This window comes from Phaethon lepturus, unplaced genomic scaffold, assembly GCF_000687285.1.
Source record: "Phaethon lepturus isolate BGI_N335 unplaced genomic scaffold, ASM68728v1 scaffold16989, whole genome shotgun sequence".
In the NCBI taxonomy this organism is placed as follows: domain Eukaryota; kingdom Metazoa; phylum Chordata; class Aves; order Phaethontiformes; family Phaethontidae; genus Phaethon; species Phaethon lepturus.
The window spans coordinates 15,681-36,173 of NW_010562932.1; the positions used below are offsets into that span (position 1 = coordinate 15,681).

Sequence of the window (20,493 nt, forward strand, 5' to 3'; positions counted from 1 at the left end):
CCTTGAATAATACAGTTCTACAGGGACATTTGGTCTCAATTCTACTACTTTCATCACGTAACATTAAAAATGCATGTTAAACACTAATTTAACTTTGCTTTGTGGTGTTTTACACTAAATATGTTCATTACCTATGGAAAAACTGGTAGACTATGGACCACAGCACAGAAATTCATCAATCCAAAACTCAATTAGATCAGCTGTCTCTAACAAAACAACTATTGCTGTTTTATGACAGTCATTCTGCAAAGTCGGATGATTTGCATCAGATGTGAAGTATGAAAGAGCTCATGCCTTAGAAGATACACTGGACAAAAATGTTTTAAATACAAATGTCCAAGAGGTTCTAGGACACAGTAAGGGCCAACAACAAATTTCCATTCATATAGAAGCCTGTTGAAAAATGATGCTTTAAGTACATAATCATTCCACGAAAGTCTGTTTCTGACATTATTCAAAAAGGTCATACATGTTTTCTCTCAGCAAAGAGCATCAGAACAAACTGATATTGCTTTAAAGAAATGACACGGTGTGTGCTGTAAACTTTTATAGTTACAAACAATAACACAAGCAAAAAAAGACAAACTTATCAACGCCAATTAGCCTTCTACTTCAGTAACAACCAAAGTTAGATCACCTTACATAAAAACACTCCATGAAAAGCTTGCCAGAACATAAATGCATTTCTTTTCACCTACCTTCCACTTAAATTGCTGAGTCCAAACTTCTTTGCAGCACTTTGCAACATTTTTATGAGGTTAGCTTCTTCACCAACAACTTTGGCTTTTTTAGATTTGTTCTTCTGTTTTTCATTTATAACTTGCACTTGATTATTTCTGTAAATCTCAAATGCAGACTTTCCATTAACATTTTCATCAAAACTCATTTTGCTCAGGTTAGAAATTAAAGTATCTTGATATTCTTCCGATTTTCCTTTATGCAGGATTTTTGGTTTATAGCCATGAGTCAGAAGATCACAAGTATCAGTGTATATGAACTGCAGAAGGTATGCAAACAGATCTGGATGAACTTTCTCTATTACATAAAGATCACATCCAACAGCATCTTCATCTTTACGGTAGATGTCTGGAGTGTCTAGCTGGTTGTCACTGGAAACAAACAGCTTCTTGAAGAAATCAGAGCGTACAGCCAAGATGTATTTGTGCACGGGGTAAGTTCTTGTGCCAATCTGAAAAGTCACATCATGGATGCTGTCCATTTCATCTGTTTCATCTAACAGTTTGCCAAAATCCTCTCCAAAACTTGATAATGACACACTTGGAATTTCATAGAGACTAGAACAAAATTAAATCCATTAAAAAAAAAAAAAAGGAAGTATTTACAAGCTCCATAAAATTTTATATAGAATGTTTAATGAAGAGGGTGGGGTTGTTTCCATCTGGTTTGTTTGGGTTTTTTCATACATTGCTGGATTACTCAACATTTCTTGTCCTGTTCTTTACAAAAAGTACTAACGATATGGCATATAGGCAATTAAACCACATATGTAAGATCTGTCTAGCTTCAGAATATCAAACATAGTATTTTGCATTTATAATGTAGCCAGTAAATACATATTATCAGAACTATCTTATCTTTATCTCATTGGTCCAACAGGAAAACACAGAAATGTTTGCTGTACTTCAAAGAATCCAAAGCAATAAGAAAAAAAACCTAGTATTTACTTATTTATCAGATATATTGGAAATTACTATAAGAGTGCAAGGAGCATGGTTCAGTATTTTATTTATTAACTTCACCTTAAACATTTTTTCCAAAACAATAAAGACGCACTTTTCACTTTTATTTAAAAGCTTGATTGGTGATTACTGAAGGCATGAACTTCTACAGTATTTAGAGCTCAGAGTGTGTTAAGAAATACATTGCAAACACTTGCCTTAAGCATTTTAGATAAAACATCAACACTATCTACACTAATTACAAAAATAAATATGCTGAGGTCTTTGGTTAACTTCAACATAGTTGTTTACTAACTAGTGCTATTCTCCAGCAATATGGATAACCACATTTACTGTGACTTCTGTATGAGACAAAAAATGATTTTGAAAACAAGAATCATTTAATTGCAATCACACACACACAAAAAAGAGAAAAATTACAGTTGTTGATATTTTAACTATACCTTGTTTTAGGGTCTGACTGTAAAACAGCAAAATTGCAACCATTAGGATCGGTGGCAATACTAACAGCTCGGTGGACAAAAGTAAGCTTCTGAAGTCGAATTCTTTCATACACACTGTTTGTATCATGTTCATAAGACACATCACATGAAGAATTCTGAAGGCTCGATACTACTTCTGCTAAAAAAAGAAAAAGATTGGAAAAAAACCCACCGAAAGTTCTGGCTAATTAAAATGCAACTCATGTAACAAAAAGGCAAGATTTATGACTTCTGTAAGTCCATTGCTGTGAGTCACTGAATAAGACTAAATTTCATCTTGCTTAACTGAAATGCGGGGAAGAAGACGTTTTAAGAACAAGACTTTACATTACATATAGGTGATTTTTTGTCCATAGCTTCTTTTGGAAGTGTTTTGCCAATCCTTCACGTAAGGGAAAACACTTCATCTAACATTCAGTGCAACCTCTTGTGGAATGAAACGAGCTGTCCATCTGTGTACAGCAGTGCAAGATTGTTTTCTTCTCCTCTCATATCAACTACAGCAGATATAACACAATTGCCTTCAGACTTCATATTACATGCTTAAATTATACCCAAACTAACAAAATACTATTGAAAAAATGTTATAGTTTCTGAATACTGGATTATTTTCAAGAATTAGATAACCAAATACATGCACACCATTCGGCACATTCATTAAAACCTTTCAGAAAAACAGAAGCTCTCCTTCATTATAAATCACTGATAAACATCAACTTGGTTGGACTTGATGATCTTGAAGGTCCTTTCCAACCTTAGTGACTCTGTGATAGACATTTAACAAGTCAACAGATCTGAATTCTGAAGTTTCCTTGAAGATGCTAAAACTACAAAAAGAACAGCAGTAAGCACAAAGAAGAGAGTGCCTACAGGACAAACAAAGCGGAAAGGAAATGCATTTGGTACCTCTGTAATGAGGGAACTACTACATGATGTGTAGAATAAAAGAAGGTAGCAACAGAGTAAAACTAGTATGCAACTCTGGATTGAGCAACAGAGGAAAGATTTTTGCTGTGAAAGAATGAAAAAACAGACTGATAAAACAAAAGATGGAATCTCATTATCAAAGGAAGTAGAACTGCAACATAAAGCTATAAAGTTCAAATACATCCCAGGTTGGAAGTAAACCCATTTCTATCCATAGGGTTTTTAAGATTCCTACACAAACAGGGCTGACAGTTTCAACTAAAAACTTGTCCTATAGTAGGCAGGTATCTTCCTCGCACAAAAACAATCCATCAAGACCTACTCTTAGCAATATGAGCCAAGTTAATAAGGCAAGAATTATGCCCAGATAAGGGTCTGGGAAACATGCTAAGGTTTCACAGACTTAGCAGTGCAAGCAAGTACATGCTCCTTCTTTTGTTCAATGCCAGTTTCTTAGGACTGGTCACCTAATACGTGACAAGATGATTACACAGGACCCTTTGCTACTATTACTCTTCAGAAGTACTCTTCTTCCTGGAAATCTCCACCTTAAGATTAACCAAAGGCTGCAAAGTAAGTAAATCTTAGTATTAGTGAGGAAAGAGAACAGTCATGGTCAATGGTACCAACTGTCAGCCACAGAGAAAAGAATGAACTCACCATATAATACTCTTAGAGACTGTAAAGATTTGATTAAACTTTTATATTGATTCAAAGTATATAAAAACCATTAAGAAATCACAGCTAACCTTTCTTTTCTGAGATTTTTTTCCCTTCTTCCAGCCACTTCCCTGTAAAGGCTTCACCATCCTGCGTGACAAACATTATTTCGTGCCTATTTAAAGCAACATCGGACATGAAGACTTGCCGGCCATACACCCAACGACACTGCTTCATGGAGTTGTTAGATGGCTTCCAGCAAAACACCTATAATATAATTTTTTCAGAGAAGGGGAAATCCTCATATCATGTAAAAGCAGTTACATGTTACACACCACAGTTTTAAACACAAGAACATGCCATCTCAAAGTTGCATATAAAAGGAAAAAGACATTCTTTAAAATTATATCCCAAAGTGTTACGAGCTTCTGTTACAAAGAACCCACAAGCAAAACAGGGAAAAGTCTATTATGATATCAAGATCCATTTGCTCATGAAGGGCATTTGAAAAGCTCTCTGAAAATTCAAACATCTTCACAGCAGTCATCTATAAAACAGCTTTTACAGACATTTCAACAAGGACAGCAAAAGGTGTCATCAAGTCAAGAAATAAATTTCATCTATTTCTTAATTTACAGATTTGTCCAACTGATTTGCTTATCAGTCAGGCAAAATTCAAAGCTATCAACCAAAAATTTAAACCATTTCCTGTTAATTGTTTGACAAAAATCTCAAGTTTCTCTGTACTAGTCAAGGTTTTGGAATGGAGATCATGATCAAACACAAACTTCTAAACAGTCAACAGAAATGTGAGGAACTGTATGCACAGCAGGGCTCCAGCATGGTATACTGTAGATGGGTGAAAGAAGCAAGCATGAAGCAACAACCCCATGCAAGGTTAAGCTCGCATGTGGCATTAGTGGTGCTCAAGTCGGGCTTTTGACTTTTCGCATTAAAGGACCTGCACGGGTCTGTTAACACCTACGGAACAGCGGGGACAAAATAATTTGAATAACCTATTTCCTTTCCCTTTTCTTGAGCCCTAAAGAATCACAGAATGGTTGAGGATAGAAGGGACCTCTGGAGGTTTTCTAGTCCAACCCCCTGCTCAAACAGGGCAACCCAGGGCCAGTTGCCCAGGACCATGTCCAGACAGCTTTTGAGTATCTCCAAAAATGGAGACTCCACAACCTCCATGGGCAACCTGTGCCAGTGCTTAACCATCCGCACTATGAAAAAGTGCCTTCTGATATTCAGACAGAGCCTCCTTCATTTCAGTTTGTCCCCTCTGGTTCTGTCACTGGGCACCACTGAAAAGAGCCTGGCTCCATCTTCTTTCTGTCTTCCCTTCAAGTATGTACATACATTGATAAGATCCCCCTCAAGCCTTCTCTTTTGTAGGCTAAACAGTACTCTCTTAAAGAGACAGACCAGGAAGTGCTGATTCAGGAAACAGAAGTACTAAGATCCCATCTCTCTCCTTACTCAAGAATTCATAATGCCTAAAAGCACTAAAGATCCCAGCATTTGCCAGTATTCATCATGGAAAGATATGCAATGGAGGTTGACATAGTTCCACTGAAGCAGGAAGACAAAGTAGTTTCTTACTGCTAAAGCAGCCGTCCAAAAGATGTTGAAGGGGCCCTACCAATACTACAGAGGCTTGAGGCTAAACCTTACATGAAAAAATACTGAACTGGAAATTTGTAATGAGACAACTAATGACCTAATAAACAGAGAAGATCATCCCAAAACATAATTTACTCAAATGCAAGAAAAGAAAAGGAAATACCCACACTGTTCCCTATTTTGATACACAAGCTGCTTTTAAAATTCTTTAAGGTGGCAGCATTTCAGTTTAAAAAAAAGGTTTTGTAAGCACCGCTAGATGGCAGTGAAGGTTTAGATCGCCCAGTGAGCAGATATAGTAAAGGCTGGCGTTTTGAAGGGTCCTATAAACCGTTACCCATGAAAGAATGAGGGAAATAAACAATAAATCCGCCATAGCATTCCAGTTCTAAGTCAACACAGTGTCTACACTTAACTATAAATGCTAAGCTATTCACCAGATTGGGCTGCAGCTTTTCAACAATAAAAGGGACATCTCATCTACACAACAGCTGCTTTTCAGCAAAGGCTGTAAAACTTCAAGTCCAGAGACTACTTCTAAGACTATTTCTGGAGGGCACAGAAGCGACTGGGTAGGTGGAGTGAGAGGCAGGGGGGAGGGGACAGGACACAATACCACATACACTACATAACCACTTGTGTATGTAAAAGTAAAGAAGTTTACACCTTCACTGAAAAGCCATTAGATGTTCATAGATTTAAAAATAAACTACCGTACGTTACTTTGGTAGTCTTCCCATAGCCCTTTAAAAAAAAAGTCACTAGCAGCTCTACAAATCAGGTATTTTCTATGCATGATTTTGTCCTGCCAACATCTTATGTTTAAAGTTTGGTCAATCAGTATGCAGCTTGCTATATAATCATGATTTCCAGGGACACAACTTACTCTTCCAGCTTCATCCAGCGCGAGAATGCAAATCTTCTGACCACCATTTTCTTTAAGATGCTGGGTATCTATCTTATATTCCAAATATCCCCCATTAACAAGAACTTTTTTAAGGTTCAGCTGTCTGAAAGAACACAAAAGGTTACATTAGTATTTCTTCATTGTATATTGTTTCATTTAGAGAAGTAGTAAAAAACATAGTTGAGGTAGTGACACTGAGAAATTACTTAAGTTTAGTTTCTCCCCACTGGTATTACTAACACAATTGCTAATAAAATACTATTAGTAGATTGTAATTTTTGCTTTGCTTTTAAGTAAGTCACATCATATTCACAGGTTCTTCACAAAATGCCATAAGTGAAAACCAGTATATGATTTAACTTTGATGTTGAGCATTACAAAAATTATGGTGGTATAAACTTAATTTGTATGAAAAGGCCTATCTTATCCCAATAAGCTGTTTCTCAGGTTTTTGGTGGGTTTTGTTTTTTACCTGATCAAAACCACAGAAGTTATCTCTTTTCAGTTTCTTAGTATAAGAGCGTAATACTATTAAGTTAGTCCAAATGCCAGCACCTTCACTTACTGCCATGTAGAAAATGAAGTATAAAATAATCATTAGGCTACAACATGTCAATAAATACTGCTAGAATTTGAAGGGAAGCTGAAAAGCTAACTGGAAGTTAGCTGGGCAAAAATGCTAATTACCTCTTGTAATCTGTTACTGCAAACCAACTAAGAGAGAATGGGATCAAATAATTTCATAAATTTATGAGTCATGGATCCAGTTTCTTCAACAGATTTTACACCCAGGTTTTAGCATATGGACCAGATGATGTCAAAAGGTCCACCACCCTGACATCTAAATTACCCTTTATAACATACTATATCCACACATTAATTACGAAATTCAGACCCCAAATTACTGATTCAAAATCATAACAACATAACTAAATAGAATAGCACATCTTCAACGTCTCTACCAAGACGCATTTATACAAATTCAGGCTAGCAGATGAACAAAAAATACCAGTTTCAATATTTTTAAAATCTATGGCACAAACTATTTACTCTTACTCTGTTTTTCCAAAATATCTTTGGTAAATGGTGAGTGGCACCTTAGCTTCATCTAACAACAAAATCAAAGAAAGAAACAAAAAAGATAGCCACAGTTCATATGAAAGAACTGCAGTTGAAGAAAACTCAGGGGAGCACGGTATTATCTCTCTCTACCTTATGCACAAAAGTCTTTAAAATAGCTTGCAAGTATAAGACTACATCTTCATCTATTGCTCTTCATGACAAATTAGGAAAGTAACACATACTTTGAAGCCATCTTTTTGCACTGATAGTCTGCAAGTAAATAAATATCTCCTCTTTCAGTAACGCATACTGTAGCACCATCGCTTGCAGAGACCAAGGACACAGAGATATCTTTATGGTGTAGAGCTGAAACTTGGCGGGGTGCAGTTACACATTTTTCTCCATTGGGATCCAGCAGATAACCTAGAAAATACAACACAAGCCAAAAACATAGTTTGCCATTCCATACATTGTGCATTTAAAGGACACTTTGCTACACTACTTTGAAGAACCTTTAAATTCTGAAAGATTTTTTAGGTAGTTACATAATTCATCTTCAAAACAATCAAACAGATAAAAGACCCACCAGAAACACCAGAAAACATTCAAGCTTTGATACACAAAAAAATAAGTAAGGCATATTCTACAGGGAAAGCTATTTAATGTGGTTAGACTCCACAGTGGTACTGCCTTTGATTCCAAAGAAAGAACAATTATTTGACTCATATTACAGCTCAAGACCCCAGAAATACTATCACACTGGCATAAACTATAGATTATTTCAGCCATTAGAAGATACCAAAAAAGCTTGTCATACAAATTACTATAAGTGCACCTAAGCATAAAAGCAGGCAGTTACGTGAAATAACAGACAAGGCTGGAGCTGTAACATAATGTCTCTGAAAACATACTAAAAAAAAAAAAAAAAAAAAAAAAAATCAGGCCATTACGGCTCTCCTGCATTAAGAAACCTAACACAAAGAATCTCATATATAAAGTAACCCTGCTCTGTGTGCACTTATGTCTGGCACCACAGAGTGGATCAGGGTACAAATACCCAGGAACAAGCAGCAGAGCTACCTGTAAAGCTGGAAGCAACCCTGACATAGGACAGTGTAGTGCAATGCCCAAACATTTGAAAGAGACAAGGTTTATTACCACAGGTCTATCACAGTGCCCAGCTGACACAACTGAACTACTTACAATCCAATTACTGTCTCCATATGGTACTGCACTGCGCCATATGCATACCAAAATAATCTCAACACAAGCAACCACAAAGAAACTTATATGATGGTGCATATAAAAAAACAAACAAACAAACAAAAAATACTCATGAGTAAGATACTTCTCTGACAAAGACAAGTTTTTTTTCCACATACCTTTTCAATCTTAAATAGGAACACAAAAAAGTGTCTGAACCTGATGCCAGAACTGAAGCAGATTAACTGTAAGTACCAGAGCTAGCTAACAGTTTTGTTTGCACACAGATACAGAACTGCAGAAATGCAAATCCAAACCAATATTGCAATACCTGTTTATTAAAAAAAGACAAAAGCAATTAAAATATCCCATTCATACAACAAATCAAGAAGTTCAGTAGTTGGTAGTATATTTTTATTAGGTTCTTCCTTGACTTCAGAATAATACTGAGTTAAGTGAAGATTCTGGTAACGGCATTGTTGAAAAAAATTCTAGAGATTGGCAAGCATTTCAGCTTAAAAAGTTAGTACGGAAAAAGTTATCAGTAGCATGTTTACAGCATGTGGTCAAAGAAGGACATGGGCAGGAGAGCTGAATGCTAGTTTATAATTTATTACAGGCAGTACCAGCCAGGCTGCTGGAGGGAGGCAAGTATGCCTTGTGGTAATTTACAACACAAACAGCAACATTCTGTTTCCTGAAAGTCTTCAGCATCAGGACCACACATGGAAGGCAAAAGAATTATAAAGAATTCAAATAACAGAGCTAAGTCTGACTAGCTCCCAGCATCTCAAAATGTGAAAGTGACTGGCAATAATGAAAAATATCTTCAAACGAAGTATGATGTCATCAGACTGGTTTAAAAAAAAAAAGATAAAAGAGAAAGCGTTAACCAGGCTTCTGTTGTAAGAAGCAGATGACAGCTTTAGTATAAGTTAACATCTTTTTAACGGCTGGGTTTTACTTTTAGAACACTTCTACCTTACCTAGTTGGCCGCCATTCAGCCCCATGGTATACACTGCTTCCTTAGTCCATAGCACTGTATGGAATCTGCCTGCAGCCACTCCAATCACCATTCTACCTTTCAGGTTTTTTGCCTGAACCTAAGCACAAATCCAAAGTACATCTTAATATTAAGCAGCAACAGGTGAATTTCACATGTACAAACTTCTGACAACATTTAACTCAAAGTCATTAAGAATGAAGTATTGGTATCAATCCACATACAGTCTAGTAAATCAGGATTATTTCAGAAGTTTGTCAAGTGGGGCACTATTGCACGAGTGACAAAAAGAAGTAAGCTTTTTGCATTATCTAATCAGAACTAGAATCAAATCTCCTTAGGCTGTCTTCACATGTAAGATGCTGAAGATGACTGCACAGGACATGCATAAGACAGCCAAAGAAGATTCAGGTGCCGCAAAAGTGTCAGCTAAGAAGTTTCAGCTTGTAAGTCCTAATGCCCTAAATACACTGCAGAACACTATATTACTAATTCCACACTTCAAATTTAACTTGATTTTGAAGATCAAAGCAAATACATAGCTCTCATTATGCTCTTGAAGAGCATCCCATTGTACCCCAGAACACTATCCTGTTGCACTTCGGCCAATTGTTCTTTCCTACTTTTTTAACACTGGTAGCACAACGTTGTTCTACTCTAGATGAAGCTTCCTTTCAATAAAAGGTAATGTAACTCTTATTTACTTAAAAAAAAAAAAAATTAGAAAGAGTTAGAGATTGAGTAAAGAAACATAGTCAAGTTGTTGATGCCCATATCCTCTCTTCCCTGCGCTATTCTTCCGACAGCATTATGACTCCAGACTCAACAGTGCTTCCAGCAAAGGACACAACCATCAAACCCTGAGATCCACCATCCAGTGATTCAAAAGGAGTAAAGAGCATGAATCTCATACATGGATGATACATACCTATCATCATTTCAGCTACAGAACAAGTTTTGGCAATTGTACTGTATAACCTACTTAGCAGTAAAAACTTTAGTACAGTTCAGGTTACAAACTAAGACGTTTATCAGGACACAGTTAAGTATTTAAAATTGAGATGTATGACAACATAGAATCAAGATTTTATCTGAACTCACATTCAACTTTATTGTCCTGAGAAAGTTTAAATGTTATTTCCACAATTTTCACATTTTACTTTCTGCTAAAAAAATGCAAACAACTAAGCTTTGACTAATGTTATTTTTACCTGTCTAGGAACATTGCAGTTAGTAGGAGGAGGAAGAATACCCAACTGATGGAAAGTATTTAAACCAAATGTGTAAACATATCCATCTTCTGTTAAAACAACAGTATGATCCTTAGCTGCAGCTATCTGGGAGCACTGATGGCCAGCTAAGCCTTCCACGAGTCTTGGAACCTGAACAAGAAAAAAAAAAAGATAGAAAACTATACTTGTTTGATATTAACCAGTGGCTATCTATGAAACTAAAGTTACACCAACAGAAATATGACCAAATACTGAACTGAACTACAGTTTATAATGCATCTGAATGTACAGTACACTCATTAACATAATTACCACATCTCATGCAGTAAGACGAACTACTGTCATTTGAAATGCATCCTCTGTTATCAGGGGAGATGATTTTTAAACTCTCTGCTCTGAAATTAAGTTGGAAATTATATCTTTAGGATAGCTGGACAATATAAACTATTACCTCTTTTGTTTTTCTTTTTACATTACCAGGAGCAATAAAGATTTCTCTAAAGATTTTTTCTAGATAATCCTAATAAAATTCTACAGAATAAGGAAGCAGTTCTGTATCTTTGACTCTTCATGGATTCTGATATGAGTTCTCCTTTATTCAACCAGGTAACATCCCCTTTCAAAAAAGCAATTTGCAAAAAATTCTAATTTCACAGAATTGCATTTTTTTAAAAGAAGCATTAAAAACTGAGCTCCAGTCTTCTCAATAACATTCAGCAACATACTACCAAGTTCTACCAGATACTTGATATTAGAAATTTTTTTTTAAATTATTGTGCTGCAAACTAAATGCACGCTACCTGGTAGTGTGCACAGGATAAGATACTGAAGTCTAAGAATTGTATTGTCATCGTATCTTGGTCTTCTCAAATTTCGGTTTTGCATATTGCAACAATGTATTATTCAAATGAAAATGATAGGTGAGTTTTCATTTCATAGCTGTGCAAGTCTATTAAGAAGCAACCCTACCATCACTTCTCATGCCACTACAGCTCCACAATACTGCTGCTTCCTTTGTGCCAGCCTTGACACACATCAGACGGAATCACAAACCCATTTGGTTTGTCCAGTCAAAAACCATTTGCTTCCACTTATCTGGCATCAGATAGCCTTTAAAACAACTTGGCCATAACACAGAAGTTTGGTCACAGTATCTAGCTGTCTTAATTTCAAATATATTTAAATGCACATTATTCTACTCTCTGTCACCTCACTAGTAGTACTGGAGAGTTTTTTTTCCTGTTATTTGGTGGGGAGCAAGTGGGTTGGTTTGAAATTTTCAAACTCATTTTGAAAGTATGGTCACAGAAACTCTAATTCACTTTTTAGACTTGCTGTTTGAAATAAAAGAAACATGATGCTGGACTACACAAGATAGCGTAAGATAACACACCAGGCATGTTTGTTCATCACCATGACCCAAGCGTCCTCCTTGTCCATGTCCACATGTATAAACTTGACCTTTGTGGGAAAGGAACACAGAGTGGAATTTGCAGAGTACCACCTGAAAGAAAAAAGAGAAAAAAGGGGTGTGGAGGAGACAGGGACAGGATAGGACAAATTCCTTTTCTTGGGTAATCTTAAAACACACGCCAAAACTACCTTGTGAAGAAGTTCAGCTTTAATAAAGACCTGTTCATGAAAATACGAGTAAGATACTACTATTAAAGCACAGGACTGTCAAATCAAGTCAAAAGGAAGATAAAATATTTGTTTGAAATTTATTATATACTGCTTTAACCTACTTGAAGAGACCTACAGTTTGTATTTATTAAAATGAGTTCAAGCATGGCCCTACAAGCTAACAGAAGCTCAAAAGACTGAGTTTTAAGGGCCACAATACTGCCTCTGAAGAGCTGAAGGAAACATGTTAAGACAGCATCACAGGTTGTCTGTCCTGAATGCTTGTTCAAGTTGTACTTTAAACTTTCAAACATTCTTAAACCAGAGTCACAAGAAGTCATTAGGGATAAAACTACTGCTACAGGAAGCGTGCTTAACAGCACATGCTGCTTTCAACACAAGAAGAATTTTAATTCAACATGTATCAAACAGATTCATTGTCCCACTTCAGTTCACTATGGGAGTTGCACAAGAAGTCAGAAGAAACTCGGAACAGTTACAGAAGTAACATGTTTCTGACATTATTTAATTATATATGAGCCATATATTCAAGGTAAATTATGTTTTTTAAAAAAACAAACATTCCCCCCACCAAAATAGAGAACCATGATTTCATTGAGGGTGATTGGGATGGGAGAAGGGGGAAGCAGCAAGAACAATACAGCAGGCCTACTCCAGTACTACTTTAAGCTGCTTGCCAGAACAACAGAAACTCCCTGCTGAGAAATAATTAGGAAGGGGGGGAGGAGGGGGGTGGAATATGACACAAAACACCAAACACAACAAAAACCCCACCAACTCAAATCCTTTTTTTCCATGAAAATTTTCAGAACTTGATAACCTCTTCAATACTTGTTCCCCCTCACACACCGTTCCAAGTTCACCAAGAAAGGCATTTCTGTAAATACATTAAGAATACCTGTTTGATATACACGCCATTCCGAGGAAAAAGGTCCACCAATTCAGGATGATGTTTACCCTGTTGACCACCATGACCCAAAGTAAAATTGATATTGTTTCCCCAGGTGTAGACCTCTGTGGGATCTGCAATGAAAAGAATTCTCTCTGCAGCTTGTAAATTTACCAATCTTGTGCATATGGAGTTTGAAAAGCAGCTCCTACTGTTTCTACTTAAAATTTGAAGAGGTTTTTTTTACCTAGAACTGAACTTTAAAAATGCTTACTCTCATGAGAAGTAAGGTGCTATGACAAAATATTTTAACAATAATCTACAGATGATCAACATTACTGTTTTATATATCTCCCAGTTGCAGAAAATGCAAACATTCCTCAGCAGCAGATTTACTTGTTATGTTTCCAGAAGACAACTACTACTACCTTAAGTTATACCTGCTTCGCTTTAATTTAGTAAAAAGCCGTTCCCAAAAAAGTGTTATGCTGTCATGTATGAAAACCATAAACAGTTTCAAATCAGAGGTGGAGCCAAAAACTAACACTATATTTTTTTAAATGACCTCTCAGTTACAGTGCTATCTGAACACTATTTTCTGATGAGTAAAAACTGAAATCAATATATATTTGATCATGTTGCACCACTACTAAAAAGACTAAAGAACTTTAAGATATTTTACAAGATAAAATTAAAAATACGCAAACCTCATGATTTGTGTAACCAAAATTACTTAGACTGAGTGGAAACAAGCTGAAAAGAACAAATCTCACTGTAAAAGACTGAACTTAGGGACATGGAGAAAAGGGGAAAGGAAGAGGGTAGAAAAAGTATAAAACAGCATAAAAATAAATAAACGCTGCTAGAAAAACTACTCCCCTGTCAAAGAAAAACTTGTGTGCTCAAGAGTTATTCTTACATATTCATTCCCTAGTTGGAGACATTGTATTTAGAGTGACTGTAACTAGCTTATATCAAGCTACCTTGTCCAAAAAATATTTTGAAGATTCAAGAACATATTCCCTCTCTTTTCACAAAAGACGCAGAAGTGATGTAAACAACTCTATCAAATTCAAAGACGTTAAAGTCATAAAGATTCTGCACCTGCTGTCTTACGATGTTAGTGACCCCATATCTTCAGGTATCTCATAACTTACACGGTCCTAATTAGAAACAGAAAATATCGTCTACACTGGTACATATGTTAATACATTGTTGAAAGATATCTCCCTGTAAAATACAATTTAAGCTATTTTATTTCCTACCAGTTTTCTTGAACACCACATGGATTGGCCTATCTTTCATGACAAGATCCAGGGCTGATAAGCCTTCTTTATCCTGAACGTACAGACTAACGCCATGCTGAAAGAGAAAAAGAGGAGGGGAACTCAAGAACAGAAGTTCATTTTAACTCCACAGCCTGAAGTAAGCCAGATAAACATTTAAGCTGCTAAACAGATCCTTGACTGAAGTTTAATATTGATAAAAGAAGATCTTCAGATTCAAGTCAACTGTAACCAAATCTGAAAAAGCAGTGCAATTCTGTTCAGCCACATATACATCATGTTGATCTATTAACTGGGATTTTATTGTATGAATACTGATTGAATAATTAAGACGTATTTCACGAAACACAAAGGAAACACATCTGAAGATAAAGCACTGCCTTCCCATCTAGGAAGGGCAAGTATTTACCAAAAATGCCAGCTTCGAAGGACACATTTTCTTCTACTGGCATGTTTACAGAATCAGTTTTGACAAGTTAGAGAAGTGACAAAATTAAAAAAAAAAAAAACAAAAACAAAAAAACCCCAAACTACTATGGCTTTGAAAACAAGCAGGGAACAGTGGTTCGCAGTTCCTGAGAAAAGGCAAGAGGAGACAAACAGCCAGACAAGAGAGCAGCAGGGAAGCTTCAGAAGCACAGACCATGAACAGGTCATTGCTTTAGAAATCATAGGTAGGTAGATATTCTCTGTAAATACCATTTTCTCAATAAAAAAGTGCCGCTACACAAGCATTGTTTTTAAGGAAGTCGAGTGTCACCAGTCACATCCCTGAAGGGAAGAACTGCAGATGTCCCCAAGCAGAACCTAATGGATTAATACGGCTGTACCTATGTAACACAGCTCACAGCTAATATAAAAGAAAACCTTACAGAATCTCATACTTAATAGGTAAACACATGAAATACAAAAATTGAGGGAGCACGATTCATTTCAGCATGATAGGACAGCTAGCCCCTGCAGCAGGGATTTTAACCTGTAACTTCATTTGGAAAAACACTAACCAGAAGAACAACATATATTCTCCAAATTATAAAGGCAACCCTACTAGCAACAGGACCGGTATTAATTCACTATATGACAGAAAGACCAACCTAGTTTTATTATTTAACAGGTAGCTGGATATTTTTCTCTTTGCAAGCTCTACAAGTCATTTACAAGCAGAACAGAGGCTGCAGTGATATTCACGTGGTCTGAATTTGTAAAACCAAACCCCAGCTGCTGAGTGGCAAAACCTGTAGTTAGATACAGTCTGAGAATAAGTCATGACTGCTTCCAGCCAGCAACAGAAGTCTGTCATCCACACTACTTGAGTACCCCAGGGGTTGATTCTGGGGCCAGTACTGTTTAACATCTTCACTGATGACCTGGATGACAGGACAGAGTGCACCCTCAGCAAGGGTGATGATGATACAAAACCAGGAGGAGTGGCTGATAAGCCAGCAGATTGTGCTGCCATTCAGAGGGACCTTGACATGCTGGAGCAATGGGCTGACAGGAACTTCATGAAGTTCAACAAGGGGAAACGCAAATCCTGACCCTAGGGAAGAACAGCCCAATGCACCAATACAGCCGGAGGCCAAATGGCTGGAAAGCAGCTTGTCAGAAAAGGACCTGGGGCTCCTGGTGGACAACCAGTTGGCCAAAAGCCAGCAATGTGTTCTCACAGCTAAGAATGGTGAAAGCATCCAGGGCCACATGAGGGAGGGCTGCCAGCAGGCATTACTCAGCACTGGCAAGCCACAGCTGGAGTGCTGTGTTTAGGTCTGGACTCCTCAGTAGCAGGCAGACATAGACATACAGAAGCAAGACCTGCAAAAGACCATGAAAATAATGACTGAGGCATCTGACAGACAAGAAGAGGCTGAGAGAGGTGGTACACTTAGCCTAGAGAAGATTCAGGGAAGGCAGGGTGTTTTATCAATATGTATAATAAATACCTGATTGGAGGTGGGAGTGAGAATCCCAGTAATATCCAGTGGCAGGACAAGTGGCAATGGGCACAAATTGAAATATAAGAAATTCTGTTTAAAACTAACACCCAATTTTACTGGATTGGTATTAAAACACTGGAACAGAGATGTTTGAGTTTCCAACCCTGGAGACATTCAAAATTGAACTGGACACAGTCCTGGGCAACCTGCTCTAGCTGCCCTTGCTTAAGCATAGGGGTTGGACTGGGCAACCTTCAGAAATCTCTTTCTAGCTCAGACATTTTGTAATTCTATTCTATAACGCCTTCCTGTTGTTGCTATAATACCTTAAGAACATATCCTTTTTATAATGCAGTACAGCAGAGTGACTTCAGTTAAGGAACGGGGAGCTGGAGCACTCTCCATGAGCTCTTTCATTCTGCTTCTTAGAAGAAGATCAGCAGAGCTAACTATCAGAAAAATCTCACTCATTTATGCAACTGACAGAAAAGTAAAATATGTCTGGGGAAATTTGTACAAGCCTCCTGAAAGCAAGTATCAAACACACAGACACTAAAGGACTGAATAGTTTTTTTCATACATCACATACACAGTTTCCAGTTTTCAAGAGAAGCATGTACCATTCTCATATAAACATCTACTTCTGCCAAGTTTAATGAAAACCTCCTCACTATTTAAGGGTACAGCACATGAAATATATCCTTAACAGTTATCAGACCTTCAAGAATTTAAAAATGGATCCACAACCATTTTACTTAAAATCTTGTTGAAAGCAGAGACTTTAATGCTTATAAATGGCTAGTCACTGCAATTTAAAAAGGCTGAACGCAAAATGGAAAATTCTGTGCCTTAAAAGGCTTGCTTTTAAGTAACCCTGACCCACAAATATTTCATTTTCTCATGTGGTTAAATGGATCCTGAACATCTCAACTATAGGTAGCTCTTCCCTTTGCTGTACTTGGGACAAGAGGAACAGAAAGAAGAGCAATCCAAAATACACACAACTTGCTAAGTGGTAAGGAAGAAACAGCAATTACAAGAACAGAATGAGGGGGACCGAGCCAAAGCCCTGGTTAAAATATGAACGAAATGGGGATTCGCTTAATAAAAAGCTCTGTATCTTGAAGTGCTTGTCTCTCAAATGTAAGCTTAATTTCCTATTGTAACTCCATTTAAGCTTTTATTATGTTCTCTAAAAACACTAGTTGGTATATAGAGAGAGTATCTTTAGTCTGATCACTCTCCACTTTTAAGATCCTGACCCTGCTATGATGCACACAAACCAATCTTCAGGGAAGTCCACAATTAATCAGGGATACCTATATATGATTATTATGTATAATTGATTATATATGATTACTCAGTGCTGATTTCTGTATGGGCAAAGGCAGACATCTTTTACAAACACAGAGACAACCTTCAAGTAAATCAACGCACTGTGATCTAAACACAGTATTAAGACAACCCTCAAGAGGCTTTCAGTGAAGTTTAAAAACCCACTTTTGCATAACCAATAAAACTCTAAAAATAGTAAGATACCAAGGAAAACTACAGTTGCAAATCACTCACCTTCAGTAATGACAAAACACAATCGATGTATCCATAAAATATACTCCTGTGCAAAGCTGTCCATCCAGATTCTTTGTCTTTCGCCAAGAGATCTACTCCTTTGGTTGCAGCCAACCAGTCTAGCACGCCTTTTTTGCCACAAGATGAAGCAAGATGTATAACGTTTCTACCAAAGGCATCCTTTATAGTTGCAGCATTGTAGCAGTAAGAAGAGAGAAAGGCCTTAATCTGGCCTTCACTTCCTCTGGTTACTACAGAAATAACATCCAAAGCATGCTGTAGAGATCGACACTTTGAAGTGCAGTCTGGCATGAGAGAACTCATCTTCACTTCTAAAGCTGCTCCTCTCCTCAAGGGGAACAACCCTTAAGTATATCAAGGCACTCCAATTCAGTACACTTTTCTAAGTGCCTTAAAAGAATTGTAATTCCAAGGATAGAAATCCAGTTTTATTGAGCTGCCATTAGAAATCTTTGTACTGCTATGTTTGGCACTTGATCCAAATAAATATTTATAAATATATATTTTTACAAGTCTTATTTCACCATCTTATATAACAAATATTCTTGTCCATAGAAAATTCCAAAAGTGAACTGCTTAAGTGTGGAGAGGGGGATTCCCCCTCCACACTACCTTATTCTTCTAAAACTCCATAATTGCAAGGGAGACCTGAAAGAAAACAAATCAGAACAAATTAATAAACAAAAATTCTTTTCCACAGCAACTGTACCAATCTAAATGCATACCAAACTAATGCTTGCAAGCACAGGAGCAATGTGGCAAGCGTTAACTGACCTGCCCTATGCATCTGAGCTTATACTCAGGCATGCAAGTCAGTCTAAAAAGCCGTGACTCTCTTCCCCACCCCAGCCTCCAAAGGCACCTACTCCCTTTCTTTGACATCAATCTTTGAGGCTACATGGTGAACTGGATGCAAAAAAAGTCATCTGGGGAAAAAAGAAGTTTGCCTTCCCAGCCTTAGGGTCCTTAGGACCCTGACAGTTTACCGTCTAATTACATCATTACTTTCTGATCAGAAAGCAAGAACTGAACTAAAAGACTGCTGGGGGAAAAAAAAAAAAAACACACAAAAAACAAAAACAAACACCACCCACCAAAAAATCCACACAGTTGTTGAGTACACCATGGCTAACAGGAGCTTTGTCAGTCACACCCAGAAGGAGGGAAAGACCACCACAGTTTCCCTTAGCCACTGCAATAAAGGATTACACCCCACTTTCTCTTCCCTGGCCTGAATGCCTACCCATCCCCCTACCAAGTCTCTCCTGCAGAATCAACAGCAAGGCTCCTCTCCACCCACCCTGGAGCTGCTGACAAAGGTGAAATGAAGGATGGCAACAGAGCAAAGAAAAGCAACTTGTACAAGAGATGTGAATTCAGACTGTTACCACTCATGCAGGGCAAAGGTCTAAAGCTCCTGAAATAGGCAGAAAGAAGCAAAAGTCTAGGTTGGAAGGGGGAAGAGAGGAAAAAAAAAAAAAGGAAAAGGAGACAAAGATACAAATACTTCTCAGGAAAATGTATTCACAGTCTGGGGCACAGAGCATTTCTGCATACTTAGCTTTAGCATATTCGCTTTTCTCTGACATCCACTTTCTCAAAAATAAAGATGGCCTGACAGCAGCACTCATCTAGCCTATTAAATGTGTGCAATTGTATTTAAAAGGGTTACAGTACACAAAGTGAAGACAGCAGTATAAAAATCAGACATAAACCCACCTAAACCAGAAAAAGTTAACTAGATGCATCACTGATACACTGCATAATTTAACATGAACTGCTATTCAGTCCCAAAAAATTCACGCTTCAATCTTTTCAAGCATAAGTTGCAAACTGAGTGAAGTAGTACTCTGTCATGTGCTACATTCCCTGATGTTTTTGCTTGCTATGCAAACTGTAGTTTAAAGTTGTTCTACCCATGAGTACAATATTCCAAAAGAAGCTGGACAATGCTATCATGAACGATGAATAAATAAAACTAAAAATATTAACAAATCCTCAGGGGGAAAACAAACAAACACCACCGCCCAAAAAAATCCCACCCTGCTGTCTTTCCAGCTCAGCAGTCATTATATATGTAAACATGTGCACACCTCACTCCTTGCCCTCCATTCCCTTCTAAAAGCCTGTTGAGCTTAGCTTCCATTGCTTTTCAGGCACTGAATGCATGAACATACTTTGTTAATGTCTCCATATGCAAAGACATGTCAGGGAAAGATGATTTTGTTTGGAAAAAACTGAAATCCCAGTCCTCCTCCTATTTCAAAAATTATCATAAAGATTGCCACCAAGTTGAAAGCAATCATTTTAGAGCAAACATTAGTAATGGAATCTAAACTTTCCA

At 37.2% G+C, this 20,493-nt stretch overlaps 1 protein-coding gene across 1 annotated transcript in view; it reads right to left on the minus strand.

Annotated features, from left to right (window-relative positions):
* Positions 1-18,452, minus strand: part of IBTK (inhibitor of Bruton agammaglobulinemia tyrosine kinase) — a gene marked incomplete at its 3' end in the record, with an annotated part of 32,984 nt that extends 14,532 nt beyond the window's left edge. Inside the window, exons 1-11 of the mRNA XM_010294454.1 lie at positions 18,129-18,452; positions 14,605-14,701; positions 13,349-13,473; positions 12,200-12,310; positions 10,786-10,956; positions 9,557-9,674; positions 7,610-7,790; positions 6,285-6,408; positions 3,859-4,036; positions 2,144-2,321; positions 699-1,295 (exon numbers count right to left, since the gene is read on the minus strand). Of these exons, the coding sequence (XP_010292756.1) occupies positions 699-1,295; positions 2,144-2,321; positions 3,859-4,036; positions 6,285-6,408; positions 7,610-7,790; positions 9,557-9,674; positions 10,786-10,956; positions 12,200-12,310; positions 13,349-13,473; positions 14,605-14,701; positions 18,129-18,452 (2,204 nt within the window). The remainder of the gene's footprint in view (positions 1-698; positions 1,296-2,143; positions 2,322-3,858; positions 4,037-6,284; positions 6,409-7,609; positions 7,791-9,556; positions 9,675-10,785; positions 10,957-12,199; positions 12,311-13,348; positions 13,474-14,604; positions 14,702-18,128) is intronic.
* Positions 18,453-20,493: the final 2,041 nt, after the last annotated feature.